The sequence below is a fragment of the Ochotona princeps genome, chromosome 17, assembly GCF_030435755.1.
Source record: "Ochotona princeps isolate mOchPri1 chromosome 17, mOchPri1.hap1, whole genome shotgun sequence".
NCBI lineage: Eukaryota > Metazoa > Chordata > Mammalia > Lagomorpha > Ochotonidae > Ochotona > Ochotona princeps.
In genome coordinates, this window is record NC_080848.1 from 12338126 (window position 1) to 12355173 (window position 17048).

Sequence of the window (17048 nt, forward strand, 5' to 3'; positions counted from 1 at the left end):
AACTGGTTGTTTATTCTCTGTCGCTACTCAGATGTTTTAAAGCACACCTCAGAGACCAAGAGGCACAGCGCTCACGGCCCCAGCTCGGCCCTTCATCCTTCCCGCTGCATAGCATCCTTATAATCTATTGCGTTCTTTTTTCTCTTTTTTATTTGAAATACAAAGTTACAGAGAGAAGGAGGGAGAGAGAGAGAGAGCAAGCTCTTCCATCCATGGTTCACTCCCCAAATGTCTGCAGTGGCCAGGGCTGGACTGGTTCAAAGCCAGGAGCATCTAAGTCAACTGCTCGGGGGCCCAAGCACCTGAACCATAATCTGTTGTTTTCCCAAGTGCATTAGCAGAGAGCTGGATCAGAAGTAGAGCTGCTGGGACTTGAACTGGCACCTCTATGGAATGCCGGTGCTGCAAGTCGAGGCTTAGCCTGCTATGCCGTGGCACCAGCCCCTCTGACATTTTCTTTCCACACTCTCCCCGTACACAGCTCATTGGCAAGTCCTGTCCGTATCATCTACTGAGTATCTTTTTAATCCAAATGCAGTGACTTCTCTGCCACCACCTCGCTGAGTCACCATGGGCTCCTAATCAGTCTTTGCACTCCTGCCCCACCCCTGCCACAGTCTGATCTTTCCTTGCATGGGTAGGATAATGTTGACAAATGGAGCCAGCTCTCTTTACCTCCTTGCTGAGGCCAACCCCTTCCATGGTGTTCTGTGGCTGTTTTGGAACAAAGAGCAAAATTTTTTAAAGAGTTATTTATTTTTATTACAAAGTCAGATATACAGAGAGGAGGAGAGACAGAGAAGAAGATCTTCCGGCCGATGGTTCACTCCCTAAGCAGCCACAATGGCTGGAGCTGAGCCATTCTAAAGCCAGGAGCCAGGAGCTTTCTCCAGGTCTCCCACGCGGGTGCAGGGTCCCAAGAGTTTAAGCCATCCTTGACTGCTTTCCCAGGCCACAGGCAGGGAGCTGAATGGGAAGCAGGGCTGCCAGGATTAGAACCGGCAACCCTATGGGATCCCGGCGTATTCAAGGCAAGAACTTTAACCACTACGCTATCACGCCAGGCCCACAAGAAGCATATTTCATCCCAGAAGCAGCAGGAGCTGCGGGGTCCATGCCTTCTTCCCCTTGGGGCGGCTTCCACAGGGGCCTTGGGAGTGCTGCTGTGCCAGGCCACGTCCGCATCAGAGCCTGGGCACACATGGAGCCCTCTTCCTGCACTCCTCTCCCCCTCCACACCACACCTCCAATCTCAGCCAGAGAGAACCTCACCCCGAAGGCCAATCTCCCCACCAGATTGGGAACCCCAGTGGTCTACCTCGGCCCTAGACAGTGACCTGACTCTTGCAGGCCCCTGTTTTACCCACACTCTCTTACCCCCCAGTGCATACAGCAGCTTCCTCCTAACCCAAGACGCTCCCTTGTCGGTAAAGCTTTACACCTGGTATGGGATAAGACCTGTCTTTCAAAATCTTACATCGACTTTGTCCTATTGATCATTGATCAATTGCTATTGCTAGGTAATACTCCAAAGGGAACACTTTCTGTCTAATGAAATAAATGTTTACTATTGGCCAGGCAAGAGAAAACTAAGCAGTGTTCCAACAGAGGACTGAGTTTGTCCCACAGCTACAATGTCTGAAAGCCTACTTCTGTTCCATCCCCCCTTCTCTCCCAAAAACACACTTTTTGGTATAAAAGTCTCCAAAAGATACCCCTTTGTCTATCAGCTGTTTTCTGCCATCAGCGACATTTTGCATGTTTGGTTTGCCTATAGCTGATCTTTTGATCCACCCATTGGTTGCTCAAGCCTGTATGTCAGTGTGAATTTCAAAATCAGTTGCAGGCATTGGGGCTGCCTTCCTAAATCCTTCAGCTTGTACCAGGTAGAGTTGATTATTTGTTCATGGTTTCTATGGTTTTGATTGTTCATTTCTGGGTTTTTTCCAGTTTTAGTTTTAGAGATAAAAATAATTGCTTGTAGTGAATTGTACAAGTCTATGAATTTTCACAATGGCCTACACCCATGTAATAACCCAACCCTGCACACACATGCTCAGTTCCCATTCTGCATGCTACTTGCCAGGCTTTCCTGGCCTCTGTCCTTTTCTGACTCTCTGAGGTAACCACTGTCCTTTTTTTTTTTTTTTTTTTTTTTAAGATTTATTTATTTATTTTTACTGGAAAGGCAGATTTACACAAAAAAGGAGATAAGAGAAAAAGATCTTCCATCCGTTGATTCACTCCCCCAAGTGGCTGCAATGGCCAGAGCTGAATTGATCCAAAGTCAGGAGCTTTTTCCAGGTCTCCCACACGGGTGCAGGTCCCAAGGCTTTGGGCTGTTTTTTACTGCTTTCCCAGGCCACAAGCAGGGAGCTAGGTGGGAAGTGGAGTAGCTGGGACAGGAACCTGCACCTATGTAGGATCCCGGTGCTCTCAAGGTGAGGATTTAGCCACTGAGCCAATGTGTCGGGCCCTGTAACCACTGTTCTCAGTGGTTTTTGTCAGAGATTTTGTCTTGTCTAGTTCCAGTCCTTAAAAGCCAAGATGTAGGGGCTGGCCTTGTGACATATAGCAGGTCAAGCCACTTCCTGTGGTGCTGACAATCCCATATGGGCGCCAGTTCAAAACCTGACTATTCCACTTCCAACCTAGCTTCCTGCTAATGCATCTTGGAAAGCAGCAAAACAAGGCTCAAGTGCTTGGGCCCCCTCACTCACATGGGAAACCTGGAGGAAGCTCAGGGCACCTGGCTTTGGCCTGGCCCAGCCCCCGCCACTGCGGCCATTTGGGGAGTGAACGAACCAATGAATGGAAGATTCTCTGTATCTTTCTTTATCTAACTCTGCCTTTCAAATAAATAAAAGATAAACTTTAAAGACCCTCATTGGAACAAATGCTGTTTAATCAAGCAATCAATTCATTTGAGAAGCAGAGAAAGAAAGAGGAAGTGAGGGAGGGAGAACAAGCTCCCACCCATTGACTCACTCTACAAATGCTTGACTCTGTCCCAGAGTGGGGCTGAAGCTGGGACAGGGTTTCGGACCAGGTCTCGCACAGGTGTGACTGACAGTAATTGGTTACTTGAGATGTCACCACTGCCTCTCAGAGAGCTGTAGCCAGAAACAGAGTCGGGCACCAAACCCTGGCACTCAGTATGGGACACTGGCTTCCCAACTGATGTCCTAACCACTAGGCCAAAGCAGGAGCCGCACTCCAATGAAGATTGTTTTCTTGGAGTCCACTTTCTTATTTTATTTGTTTGTTTAGCTTGAGAGACTCATAGACCAGATAGAACCCCCACCCCATCTGCTGATTCACTTCCTAAATTACCCTAACAAACAGCTATGGCTGGGCCGGGCTGAACTTGAGCTCTGGAAACTCAATGTTTGTCCCCCAAGTGGGCTGCAAGGACCCTGCTCCCCCTCAGGTCTGCATTCGCAGGCAGCTAACATTGGAAGCAGAGTCAGGAATCGAATGCGGGCACTCTAACAGGAGACGTGGGCTTTGCCAGTAGTTCCTTAAAAGTGCTGTGCCAACTTTCTGAGGCATCTAAGACCCCTTCTAGAAAGACGTAGAACATTCTACACAAATGAAAGGAAGAAATCAACACATGTGTTCATTAAATTGGAATTACATACAATTTAATCTTCTCTCAAAATGATAAAGCCTTTTAAAAAGAAAGATAATTGTTGGAAAAGTTAGAGAAAAACTGACATTTCCCTGTATTAAAATAAAACATTTTAAATTTTCAAGCTGCTTTAGTCCATGTAAATTCTGTCTTTGGAGAACTTAAAAAAATAATTACAGGTACACACAAAGATACGAGGATATTAAATCATAGCACTCTTAGCAACAACATGACCAACAAAAGTAATTATGATACTCATACAATAGGGAATACATTATAAAGACAAAGAGAGCTTCAAAGACATAATAGCTGGTGAGTTTATTTTTAATATTTACGCTATAATCCTGAAAATATTTCATGTGTATTGCAGGGTAAAACAAAATCATATATTAACATAATTACAAAGTAAATATTTTAAGTGATAGAAGAGATAAAATGCAAAGGAATAAAAAAGTCCATAGTAGTAACTTTTAATCAAAACTGTTGTTGAGCTCATGATTTTAAAAATAATACCTTTCTAATGCATTCCATTGAAAAGGCTGAGTGCCAGTCCACTCAGGTAGCAACGAGGACCCCTTGCACACAGGCGATGGCTCCAAATAGCATTCTGAATTGCAAGGAACAAGAGTTTCTTAGTGCAAATAGCTGGTTCCAGCCTTAAGGCAGGTAACGTACAAAGCGAAGTAATGACATTTCATTTGTCAGCAAGCAACTCAGCATCTAAAGACTTAGTCAGAAGCCCGCGTGAGCGGACGCCCACTCGCCAAGTTTGGTACAAGCTGAGCATCCAAAACTCGATGAAGTCATGGAATAAAACATGTTCTTGAGTTCCCAGAGATGATAAATAAATAAAAAAAAGAAGAAGACAAGGAGGGGGGAGGAAGGCACTCCTTTAGAAAAGGCAATAGTTTAAAAAAAAATGGAGTATTGGACGAAGTGTGTTGAAGGCTACAAACGTCACCAGGCCAAGATGCTCTTTTGGAAGAGGCTGTTGAGCCTGTGTCAAGGCGTCATCCACTGACGAGGCGGCAGAAGAAGGACTTTTTTTTTTTTTTTTTTTTTTAAATTTTTTTTCTTTTTATTGTATTGTTGTTGACAATCTTTACATAGTTAATTACAGTTAAAGAAAAAAGAAGGAAAAAAAAAAGGTTTAGGGGGATAGGAGAGTGGGTAATGCTATTATTATCCATATTGTTTCCATCACGTATCTGAGGTAAAGGGGGATATTGAGGGAGAAGCCCCACCCGGTTTCCCGCCCACCCTAAGTCCCGGATGTGGGGCATGCTCTGAGATATGTGCTCGAGTGGTGTTAATAGTTCTGCAGTTATGAATCGCTGCCAGTTTCGCTCGATGAGGTCGTCCACCAATTGATATGGTCCATCATAAAGTCTCCGTTTGCCCCATAATTTGCTGCCAACATATAGCTGAGATGAATGATTGTCCTGTTCTGTCTTCTGTCTTTTCTTGGTTAGAGTTCTGAGTCCAGCAGTTCGATTGGGGAGATCTCCAAAGATACTTTGAGGTATTCCCAGACTAGTTTCTTGCATGTTCTAGCAAGCACAGGGCCCGGCACAGTCCATCACCCCGATCAGCTGGTGGTTGCAATTGCTGGGTTGGTTCTGTTTTCAGTCCCGAGTTGCACTGGAACCAATGGGTGTTGCAGTCCAGTCTGGTTCGGCCCTTACATCAACCAGTGGGAGCTGCAGCCTAGTAGGGGCGACCCACAATAACCCCCTCCAAGCAGGACTTTTACATAAAAGTCCCCGTGGGAACCACCTTGCCCTGGAGAGCAAAGCACAGCCCCACCAGTAGGGGACGGGCTGGACCATGCACCTGCCGAGCGGACATTGAGAGGAAGACGTAAAACAGTTGTACCTGAAATGACTTTGTGAGCTTCATTGTGAGAAAAAATTCAAAACCAGAACATAGATATTTTATGTAACAGCTGCGAGATCTTTCCAAACCATTTTTTTAAAGTTAAGCAGAAATAGACAGAGACCTGTTCGAAAATAAAAATCTAAAGAGGCACCAGAATCACCTGCAACACAAGCACGTTCAGGGAAGGCAAGTGGCTAAACAGACGCGTGAGGACCATGGTGCTGTAGGTAGCATCACGGGGCGGCTGAGTTGTCTTAGCTAAGACTAGCATTGTGGTTTTATAAGAGAGTGTTTTGATAGGCAATGCACATTGAAGTATTTAGGAATAAAAGATCATCAAGTCTGGTCACTTCGAAATTGTTTAAAAGAACAACACACAGTGAGAAAGAGAATTGGCAATGACAGGGTAAATGGCTATCATTTGTACTATTTTTCCCTACCTCTGTAGAACTGGAAAATTTCAAAATCAGGTTTTAAAAACCTTGGAAGGCGACAGTGTGCTGGCGAGTGGCACAGCAGTGTGGCACAGCAGTGTGGCACAGCAGTGTGGCACAGCTCTCTGCACTTCTGCACCTGCGTACTTGGATTGCTTAGGGTTGTACCAGGTGCCAGCAGCTCCATTTCTCATCCAACTCCCTTCTTGAGGCCTGGGAAAGCAATCGAGGACGGTCCAATGCTTTGGGACCCTGCACCCGTATGGGAGACCTAGAGGAAGTTCCTGGCTCCTGGCTTCAGATTGGCAGAGCACCAGCCGTTGCACTTACTTGGGGAGTGAATCATCACACAGAAGATCTTCCTCTCTGTCTCTCCTCCTCTCTGTATATCTGACTTTGTAATAAAAATAAATAAATCTTAAAAGAAAAAGCTGGTCTCGCCCACATGGCGGCCCAGCCAGCGGCACACCATGCTGCATGCAACAGCTCATCTCTCGGCACATTTTCAGGGACTCAGGTCGGGTGTGCTGGACTTGACACGTGAGCAAGCAGAGGTGTGGGGCCAGAGACTTTGGACGGGCCACCCAGTCCCTTCTGTTCACCCTCACCTTGGAGACCTCACCCAGATGCCACACTTGGGCTGGAGGCAGGCTGCAGATTCTGTGCCAGGCGGCAGCTGCGTTCCCGCCCTCCCAGCTGCGAAAGGTTCTGGGCAACAAGCTGGAACTTTCCTTCATCTTCAGGCAAACGGTCTACAGGAACACAGACTGGCCTGCTGGCAGCGTTTATTTCAAGGTTAATGGGGTTTTGAGCGTTTTACATTTTCTGTTTTTTAGGCACATCTTTATTTTTCTATTTTGAGCATGTGTTTCCTTTGTAATAAGGAGAAGAGTTACACATTACAAAAATAACCCCTTGAAACCACAAAGAGATCATCTCATGGACAAATTGTAGGATTGGCTCTGTATCGGGCCCTTGGCAGACATGTACAAGTACATCTTCCATCCCACGCTCAGCGTTTTTCCATCTGGGAAAGCTTCAGCTGGACCCATTGACTCTCACACCTGTAGCAGCATCGTGGTGCTTCCTGCAGTCTGGCCCCATCACCCCTCCGTCCCCTGTCCCTGCTCTGGCATCCCGGGAGCCTGCCTCCTGGCTTTGCTCCCTCCATAACCAGACTCACGTCGTTGCGTCCCAGCACAGCACCACCTTCCCGCAACTTCCCCTCTTTTACGGGTTTCTGTGGTCCTCAGAATGGCTCGGACCTAACCGGTCACTTGATTCGATGTCATTTTGCATTCTGCAAGGAAGGCATTCATCCGCTGGGTATCACTGCACGCCTCTGTGCGTTTCTCATGGCGCCGCCCAGTGAGAGCTGAAAACCTGGTGGGGGGCAGACGATGAGCCCGCTAATTATGAACTATTGATTACTCCAATAGGAGGCCTCTGCAGGGAGGAACTGCACCTGAAGGTGACCAAGCCTTCACACTCTGTGTGCGCCTGAGGCTCCGCCCAGCTGAAAGAATGTGGAATCAAATCAAGAGCCAAGGGGAAACACAGGACAGCAAAACCACACCTGGAAACTACCCAGCTGGGGACAGTCCCTAAGCGCCACTCAGCACCACATCTCAATGTTGCCCATGTTTTCTGGCTACACCCATCCTGCTTCCTTCCCCATTGCCCATCCCACAGAATCCCACCACTACCACAGCCAGAGAACACTACAAACAGGTGTTCCCAGCTGTAAGAGACCCCAAGATCAACCCCACCCATGCTGACTGGATGACGATTGCTACAGCGAGCTAAGGAGGGTGACTTTGCCTCCTAAGAAACACCTAACAGGTGTCAGAGAACGTGCCAGGCTGGTTCATTAGCAGCTTGCATCTCAATGGTTCACTCAGCGGCAGATAATAATCCTGAAGCAGGTCCCACATCCCACAAGAGTGGACCCAGTTAGGGCAAGCAGTATCTCATGTTAGGGAGACCCTGATGGCCAAGGCCACTGTGGCCCTCAGGTCACAGCTTCTGCCTGGGCCATGCCCATGTGCTAGCAGGAGAACTTGGAGCCTGCGGGCAACCGTGTTCTCACAGAGTCGGGGACCGGCAATGCTGATGCACCTGGCAAACCGGCTGACTCCAAAATGCGTCTTGGGACAGACAGCATGACGAACAAAGGCTTCAGTGCTGCTCCCTGGTGGCCTAGCCACGTGGCAGGGGGGAAGACAAATGGGGGTCAGCAGCTTTGACTTAGGTGGGCGATACCTGCATCCCCAGAAACCAAACAAGGCCGTTGAGCCCTGCTCCTTAGTGTTGTTCCAGGGGACAGCTCTGGTGCCCTCAAAGGTGTCAGCAAAACATGCGAGGGACTTTGCTTCTCTGAGAGTTTTTTATTCTGGACAAGAGAAAGTGTCGCCTGCTTTGCGCTGTGGCAACAATCGGCATCCAACCTACTGAATATGCAAAGGGACGGTCCTTCCCTAAGTGCTGTGCCTTCTGCTGCCCCCGTGTCCAGGAGGCAATGTCTACGCTGGAGGTGCAACGCCGAGGGCACAGCACTCCCGCGAGGCCCGCTTGTCCCCAGCCAACCTTGCCGCGCGGCTCCTGCTGGGCTGTCAGGGTTCACTGCCTCCGTCACATTCTTGTGTCACCTTGCAAAGGGACAAGTGCTGGAGCCTCGTCCAGACCCTGCCCTTGGTTTGTTCCTTCCTCCTCCCAGCGAGTCAAGTCCCAATCCACCCCGTGTCAGGGATCCGCCTGGCTCGGCTTTCCCCCAGTGTGATGTGTGGCAAATGTGGGTTTCTCACACCTCCCAGCTTGGGGAGGGGTGGAGGCGGCGGTGCCAGTGCAAGGCCTGGTTCCCGGGTCTTGCAAAGGAAGCCTCAGGCAAGGAGCTGGAAAACAGCTCGCTGTCGCTGACGGCTTTAGTCACTTGCTCTTCTGTAGGCATCGTCACTTTCTCTTTTCAGACTCAGAGTTGTCAGGTCCCAGTTTTTTGAAAAAGCTAGTCCTTCCCACATTCTCAGGGAAACGCATTCTTGGGGAAATGCATCCTACAGCTCAGCCCTGTGTCTCCATCTTGCAGGAGTTCTAACCTGAACCCTTGAAGTGTTCCTAAGCCATCCCCTCTGCGCACAGCATGAACCTGCTTTGTTTCCTGAGGTCCCTTCTCTTCCCCCACTGTGAGTCTCTCCCTGAACTTGTGCTGCCGTGGTGTGGTTTTGCTGTAGGACCTCCAACGTGCACCTGCCCGCCCAATGCTCACAAAGCCCATCACTGATGTCGGGCTGGTGGAAAAAGTTAGGAATTTACTTATGAAGCACAGATGAAGGAGCTATCACTTAATTTCTGGGCTCCCCAAGGAGTTAGAGATGAAGGTTTTGACGGATTGAAATCGGGGCTGAGAAAGGCATTTTGGGCTCATGTCCAAGTTCCTGGTTGGTCAGTGATGCCTTGTGTTCTTTCTTTGATTGGTCAGGGATGCTGTGGCTTTCAGGGAATTTTTATGGTGGTCAAGTGGGCTTTAGGACATCTGAGGGGCGTTACCTGCAGGTCCTGGTTACTTTCTGCCCCAGACTTGGAATTTCCCTAAACAAGCCCCTTGGGATAGTACTGGCCAGCAGGGCTCTTATCGCACAGGGAAGCAAATTTCTTGAGTGGTGATTAGAACCTTGCAGGGCCAGCTGTACCACTCCCTCCATTCAGTGAATTCCTTTCAATTAATGGCTAATCCGAAAGGACAGGCCTGAACATGCTGCGCCAAGGGGAGCAGATGAGAGTCTGGGTTGCACTTTGCATTGTAGGGATGTGGTCTTGCGTGTGAGCGTCCCTAGCCGTGGGGCAAGTGATAGCTCCCCTATATAGGGTGACAAACAGCAAGCAAAACCTTACATACAAAAACATTAACATTCCAGAAAATACTTACTAATTTTGTTGATATTTTAGTTAACATGGCTTTATTCAAACTTGAGTCAAATTCCCTGAGAACCTAAAATGCAATCTTATGTCACATAGCTTGGGATGCTGGCTTGTTGTTTCTGATGCTTCTCCATCTAAAGAAATGCTGTGTGACGTTGCACCTTAACGTGACACTTCCAATTTAGGAATGTGTGAACATTGCAATTCACAAAACTACAAGTGCAAAAGATAAAATTCTTAAATGAAAATAAAGTCAATATATTTAATTGTTATTGCTTACTGATCTGTAAGTATTAACTATTTCTCAATCGAGTTTCATTGACAAAAGAAACTGCTCTGTATTTTCTTAAGACTGGATACCTTTCTGGTGACTATTAAGAGTCCTGGCTATGACCTGACCCAGCTCTCATTCATACTCTTTTTTAAAATAGATGAAATTCATTAGGGCTTTGGCTTGTGATCTTTGACTTTGGTTTCAACACTGAACCGTTAACATACAAAAGTTAGATGATTAGAACAACTGGACATGTATGGCTAATTATGTAAGAGAACACTCGCATGATACTCACAGTGTTAGATGGATATAGTGTTCTTTTAAGGGCTGTGTATATATCTTAGTTCATTCAGATCTCACAAAACCACCAGAATATATACTGTTGCTCATGGATGAGAATATTCGAGATGTGAAGATACGAAAGAACCCAATGTCACACAACATTATTTTAAGTGAGAGCTGGGATTCACTTCTGAGAATCTTGTTTGAGAATCTTCTTCCAGAATCTTCAACGCCACACTTACTTTCCACCAGACTCATACTGCGGGATGAGTCTTCAAGAGTGAGGGTAAATGAGAAAATGGCTAACATGGTGACAGGATATGAATACAGAACAGATGGCAGAGTCATCATTTAAGACTTGGTGAGGGGCCAGTACAGTGGCTCAACTGGCTAGCCTTCCACCTGCAGGCACTAGCACTGGTTCATGTCCTGGCTGCTCCACTTCCAATCCAGTTCCCTGCTAATAGCCTGGGAGAGCAATGAAGAATGGCCCTAGCCCTTGGGTCCCTTGTTCCCACATGAGAGACCAAGAAGAAGCTTCTGGCTCCTGGCTTTGAATCAAATTGGCTCAGCTCTGACTGTTGCCGCCACTTGGGGAGTGAACCAGCGGACGGAAGATTTTTCTGTCTCTCCTGTCTGTAAATCCAATAGAAATAGGGAAGTCTTAAGATGACTTGGTGAGGGGAGCAGGAGCAGCTCCCTTGGTACAAGTGCTTCATATGCATCTGGCCATTCAGGTTTCAGATCCAACCAACCAAACCTCTACTTCTGGTATAATTTCTGGACTCCAAAGGATGACTCCTACCCAGAAATGAGGTTGATGGGAACCAGAGAAAGACATAGCTGGAATGCAAGGGCACAAGCCTATACGTAAGAGGGAAGCTGATACTAGCTGGGCTTTCCTATACCTCTTTGGGGTCACTAAAGGCTGGAGGTATCATGAACAGGTGAAGGAAAATAAACAGGGCTTAACAGCCCACCTAGCCAAACTCTCCTTGCTCTCTGTTCACCACTCCCTGGGCAAGCAGTGACTTCCAGCTCTGAGTGGGGGGACAGGAAAGAACCCACTAATAGCAGACACCTGTTCCTGGTGCTGTGGTCACAGGCCTTGGTTTTCTTGGCTGGAGCCCCTTTCCTGATGGGCAGGCCCTGTTTGAGCAGACTACGCCCACTGATGTGAGATGCTTGAGTTAAGAAGTTTGTAGGAAGAATTCTGGTTCGTGTTCACTCCTACTGCTCTTGGGACCCAATTGCAGGACTGTGACATCCAAGGCCAATTCCAGTGACAGCAATAGGCATCATAATTGCTATTTGCTCAGATTTCCTTTTCTTTCTTTTCAAAAAGAGATTTAATTAAAAGACAGTGGCACACAGGGAGAGGAGGAAAGAGAGAGAGATCAATTTTCTATCTGCTGGTCCATTCCCCCAGTGGGTGCAGGAACTGGAGCTGCGCCAGACCAAAGGCAGGAGCCCAGAACTCCACCTGTGTGTGTGGTAGGAACCCAAGCACTTGGACCGTCTGCTGCTGCTTTCCCAGGAGCATCTGTAGGGAGCTGAATCAGAAGCAGAGCAGCCGAGACTCACTCCGGTATAGGATGTAGACAATGCAAGTGCTGCCTTAACTTGCTGTGCCACCACACTTTTGTTTTGTCCCTTCCCTCATTTCCAGTACTATTTCCTTCTCTCTCTCTCTCTCTCTCTCTCTCTCTCTCTCTCTCTCCCTCTCCCTAGGCCCTGAGATTTCCTTTACCCTCTTCCCAAGTCCCCTCTCCCCCACACTGAGTTCCCCTATATTATTACTATGTATAGAATAGTTCTTCATAAGCACTCATATGTCCATCATTGCCAGCATGGACAATGGTAGAGAGTCCAGCATCCTATTGTCAAATATAATTAACGTTTCTTTGGGAGTCCATCTTCAATCTGGAAGTAGAGATGCATACTGCATTGTATCCTCATATTTGGGCATGATAATCTCCACTACACAGCTAATATACATCCCCTTAAATGAAAAGCCACAATACAAAATCAACAACAGGAAGAAAAACAGAAATTTACAATGCCATGAAGTTAAATACCATGATACTAGAAATAATAGTCTCCATTACACAGTTACTACACATCCCCTTAAATAAAAAGCTGCAAAACAAAATCAACAACAGGAAGGAAAAAAAAGTTTTAATGCCATGAAGTTAAATAACATACTACTGAATTACTAATGTGACATTGAAGAAATGAAAAAGGAAATCAAGAACCTACTTGAAAAAAAAATGATGCTACTGTATGACATGTAAGTCGGAGAAGAATTGAAGGAGAAAATGTTTTGAAGAGATGAAATTAAAAAAAAATCAAAATTCATGAGATATAGTTTCTGCTAATCTTCGTTGGTGAGCTATGTCTCCTGTAGACTACAAATAGATGGGTTTTCTTTTTTAAATCCAGTTTACTAATCTATGACATTTGATTCACGAGTTTAATCCATTTACATTCAGGTTTAATATGAATGGATGGCAATTTGATCCTGTCATTTTAGCAATGAAGTTAATTGATTTAGTCTTCTGTTATTTTACTGGGGTGTTCTTCACATTTGCCTTTGATTTTGGTGGGTGCTATTCCTCTTCTCTGTCAAGAGAACATCTTTAAGTATCATTTGTAGGGCAGGTTTAGAAGAGGCATATTCTCGTAACTTTACTATCGAATTTTGTTTCATTTTTAAAGACAAAGGAAAGCTTTGCTGGGTACGTTATCCTGGACTGACAATTTTTTGCTTTTAGAATCTGCAATATGTCGCTCCATTCTCTTCTGACTGTAGAATTTCCTATGAGAGGTCAGGAATTTAATTGCCATTCCTCTATATGTCAACTGATTTTTGTTCACGTGCACATTTAAGGATTTTTTTCCTTATATTTGATTGAAGAGAGCTTGATTATCATGTGTCATGATGATCGCTTTTGGTCAACTCTGTTGGGAGTTCTGTGCCCTTCCTGGATGTTGCTTCCCAATTCTTTCCCCAGATTAGGAAAATTTTCCCTTATTATTTCATTAAATACATTTTTAAACCCAGCTCCTCTTTCTGCACCTTCTGGTGTGTGTTTGGCCTCTTGATAGTGTCTTTCAGTTCTTGAATACTTTTTTTGGCCTGATCCAGCTCTGCTTCCAGCTTTTTGTTTGTTTCCCCCTGGTGACAGGAAATATCTTCTAATTCTGAGATTCTTTCTTCTGCTTGCTTCATGCTATTTTGGAGACTCTCCACTGTACTTTGAACTTGCTCCACTGTATTCTTCATTTCTGATATATCAGCTTTCATTTGATTCATTTCCTGTGTGACATGTTCCTTAAATTCCTTGAATGCTTGTTTTACGTGCTTTTCATTGTTGATAAGAAGCTTTATAATAAATGTTTTGAATTCTGTGTCCCCCATTTTCTCAATGTCTTCCTCAGTGAACTCTGAGGTTGGCATAGGGTTTTGCTCCTTTATAGGGGATTCTTCGGTAATATTCATTGTGCCTCTGCCTCTTCTTTTGCTCTTGGTCATTGTACTTCTGGTTAGCAGATTCTTCTCCTTGAGGCAGGTTTCTAAGCTGTGTCACCCACAGGTCTACAATTCAATTTTACTTATTGTGGTTGGTACATGGTTCTTTGCAGTCAGTTGTGCCACTCCCTCCAGTGAGTTCCAGGTCTGGGTTCTTATGTTAGACTATGTTAGACACCATGGTCTCCACAGCCCCAGCTCCTGGCTCACCACTCTCCACCTCCTGTGATACTGTGCTGAAGCTGCATATTGTCATTTCCTTTTCTGAAAACAGAAAATCTAGTTCATGTTCAAGGATGGCCTAAGGGTTCCTTGCTGACATTTTAAATAAGTCTCCATAGCCACTGTTAGGTTGCAGAATCCAAGGGAAAAGACAGAAGAGGGCATTCCTCCTGTGAAGGGCTTGTCCTGTCCCTTCCCATGAGGGCAGGCTAAAGCCGGATGACAATGCCACTGTGTTCCCCGGCTCTAGCCAGACTCGACCTGGGAAAACTGCTGTGTGGTATCCGAGGGGAAGGATCTGTCCATCTGCTCATTTCTTTATGGAAGACTGGGAATCCAGTTTGTCAGACATTGTACCCATTCAGACCTATTCCATCTCCTCCTGAGGAGGAATCTGCAACATGAGCTCGCTGTCTCAGCAAAGCATCAGGAAGCTCAACACCGACCACAACAGCTGGAAGGGTACCAGGGCACAAGCCTTCAGCATCCGTGTCCAGACAGGCTCTTTGCCCTGGGACTTCCTGACCATGGACCACCATGTGGTATGGGGGCAGGGAGGGATGCTAATACCTGGGACCTAGCACCATAAGGCTTTCAAATCAGGTTTCAGGCTCAGTATTGTAGCCTAGAAGCTAAAGTTCTCGCCTTGCACACACCGGGATCCCATATGGGCGCCAGTGAGTTCTGGCTGACCTACTTCTCATCCAGCTCCCTGCTTGTGGCCTGGGAAAGCAGTGTAGGACGGCCCAAAACCTTAGAACCCTGAGCCTGCGTGTGAAACCCAGAAGAAGCTCCTGGCTCCTGGCTTCAGATCAGCGCAGCTCTAGCAGTTGTGGCCACTTGGGGAATGAATAGGCGGACAGAAGATCTTCCTTTCTGTCTCTCCTCCTCTCTGTATATCTAACTTTTCAACAAGACTAAATAAATCTTTAAAATAAAAATCCTGTTTCTCCTCACCATTTGCCCTCGAATTGTTTCCAGCGTTTCTGTGGTGGCTGCAAGCATGGCAAAGGATGAAGCGTCAAATGCCTGAATGGTTTGGGACGCGTCTGCCAGGCTGTGCTGCGGTATTCTGACACCTCGGGGCTCGGGACCCGTCCGTGGATAGATTCACACCGACTTCTCAATGGGAGACTGACAAGCAGGGAGTTTCTAGAGGATGAGCCTGTCTGGGGTCACACCCAATAATTCAGAATATTGAGACTGATTTAGTCAGTCTCTACTGCAACCATCTCAATTTCCCTTTCACTCACTGTCAAGTGTACAATTAACAGAAGGAACATTTTCCCTGCCCTATCTTCAAAATAGCTCAAATAGCAAGAAGTTTTAAAACACTGATTGCTTTTCTCCCTACTGCTTTCGGGTGCATCTTGTAGCATGAGCCATTTATTGCTCATCACATTATCTAAAGGTCAGAAATGTATTCTTTTCACAATGTTCTACAAAATGCCCGTGCACTCATTAACTTTGCTGTTATTGCTCTTTTAAACTTTGACTTATTTTTATTTTACTTGAAAGATAAAAGTGTGTGTGTTGGGGGGGGGGGGTGGGAGGCAGTGTCTTCTATCCAATAGTTCTCTTTCCAAATGCCCATAAAAGCCAGGGCTGGGACAGCATAAAATCAGAAGCTGAGAGCTCAATCAAGGCCTCCCATGGGCGTGTCAAGGAGCCAGTCACTCAGGCCATCATCTGCTGTCTCTGAGGGTGCGTGTCAGGAAGCCAGATTGGAAGTAGAGAAGCTGGGACTCAACCAGGCACTGCAGTATGGGCTGTGGGTGTCCCAAGTGGCCACATCCTGGCTGCACCACCTGCCAGTCCCACTTTGGCTGATATGCCAGGCCCCTCCGTATCTCCCCTGGTGGAGTGGGACCCAGCATGGCCGTGTGCGTCAGGGTTATTCTTCCTGGATGGGGTCACTGCCTCTGTGTCTCTCTTCCTCCCGTCTCTCGTCCTCCCTCTGCCTCGCAGAGGTGACCTACTTGGCCACTGACATTCAGACTCCTTTGGTTTTTGGTAGAGTTCTGGTGAGGAGGAGCCTGTAACAGAACCAAAGTCGTCCCCCAAGATACCTACGGCTAAGTGTGATTCCAAACTGCCAGCCATCGACCAGACGTCAGTCAAGCAGAAACACAAGAGCACCATGACCCCACGGAGGCCAGAGAAAACCGGCCCCAGCAAACCCCCTGCAGGTGAGTGGTTCCTCGCCTGGAGGCACTCCCAGGCTGGGAGACCCCAGGGTTAGAGGTAACGCAACAAGCAAGCTGGTGGTTGGTGGTGGCGGTTAAATCCAGCCTTTCCCAACTGGCTGACTCCGGTGTGCCAAGATGAAGGATCCTGTTCAAGCCATAAAGACAATTTCAGAGTAAAACCCAGGGTCAAGGAGACCCGAGTGATGCCGAGTAGCTGTCTCCAGCACTTCCCTCCTCATCCCCACCCCGGGTCACCTGCTCTGTGTGGCGCTGCCCGGGATCGCTGCCTTTTCGTCTTCTCCACCCTTCTTGGCGGGGAAAGGGAGGATGAAGGCGTTTGGCTCCAGGTATCAAGTTTTATGACTCGGGCTAAAGCGTGAGGACACGCTTTCAAAGACATCTGAATGGCCCAATTTATAGAAAGCCAGCAAGCGAGAGTAATAAAGTCGTCCGGTTCTGGGTTTGGCCTCTATGGAAGAAAGGGAGCTTGATAAATCCTTCCTTTTGTGCAATTTGGTAAATAATTCACTCTTTGGCTGCCTTTGAAGCAAAACTAGCCTTCCCGCTCGGGGCAGGGGCTAGCCAGCCCATCCGGCACAGAAAGGGGCCAGAGCCAGCCTTTGGACTCAACCCCGTTGGGAGCCAACATCCCGTGGGACCAGTTCCACCTCATCTGGGAGCCGCCACCCTG

General features: G+C 47.0%; 1 protein-coding gene across 6 annotated transcripts in view; it reads left to right on the forward strand.

Moving 5' to 3' along the window:
- The window catches only part of MARCHF10 (membrane associated ring-CH-type finger 10), an 84626-nt gene that overhangs the window by 26297 nt on the left and 41281 nt on the right, over positions 1-17048 (forward strand). For all 6 annotated transcript variants that reach the window (XM_058676251.1, XM_058676253.1, XM_058676254.1 and 3 more), the window contains one exon: positions 16186-16357. In XM_058676251.1, coding sequence (XP_058532234.1) covers positions 16186-16357 — 172 coding nt within the window. The remainder of the gene's footprint in view (positions 1-16185; positions 16358-17048) is intronic.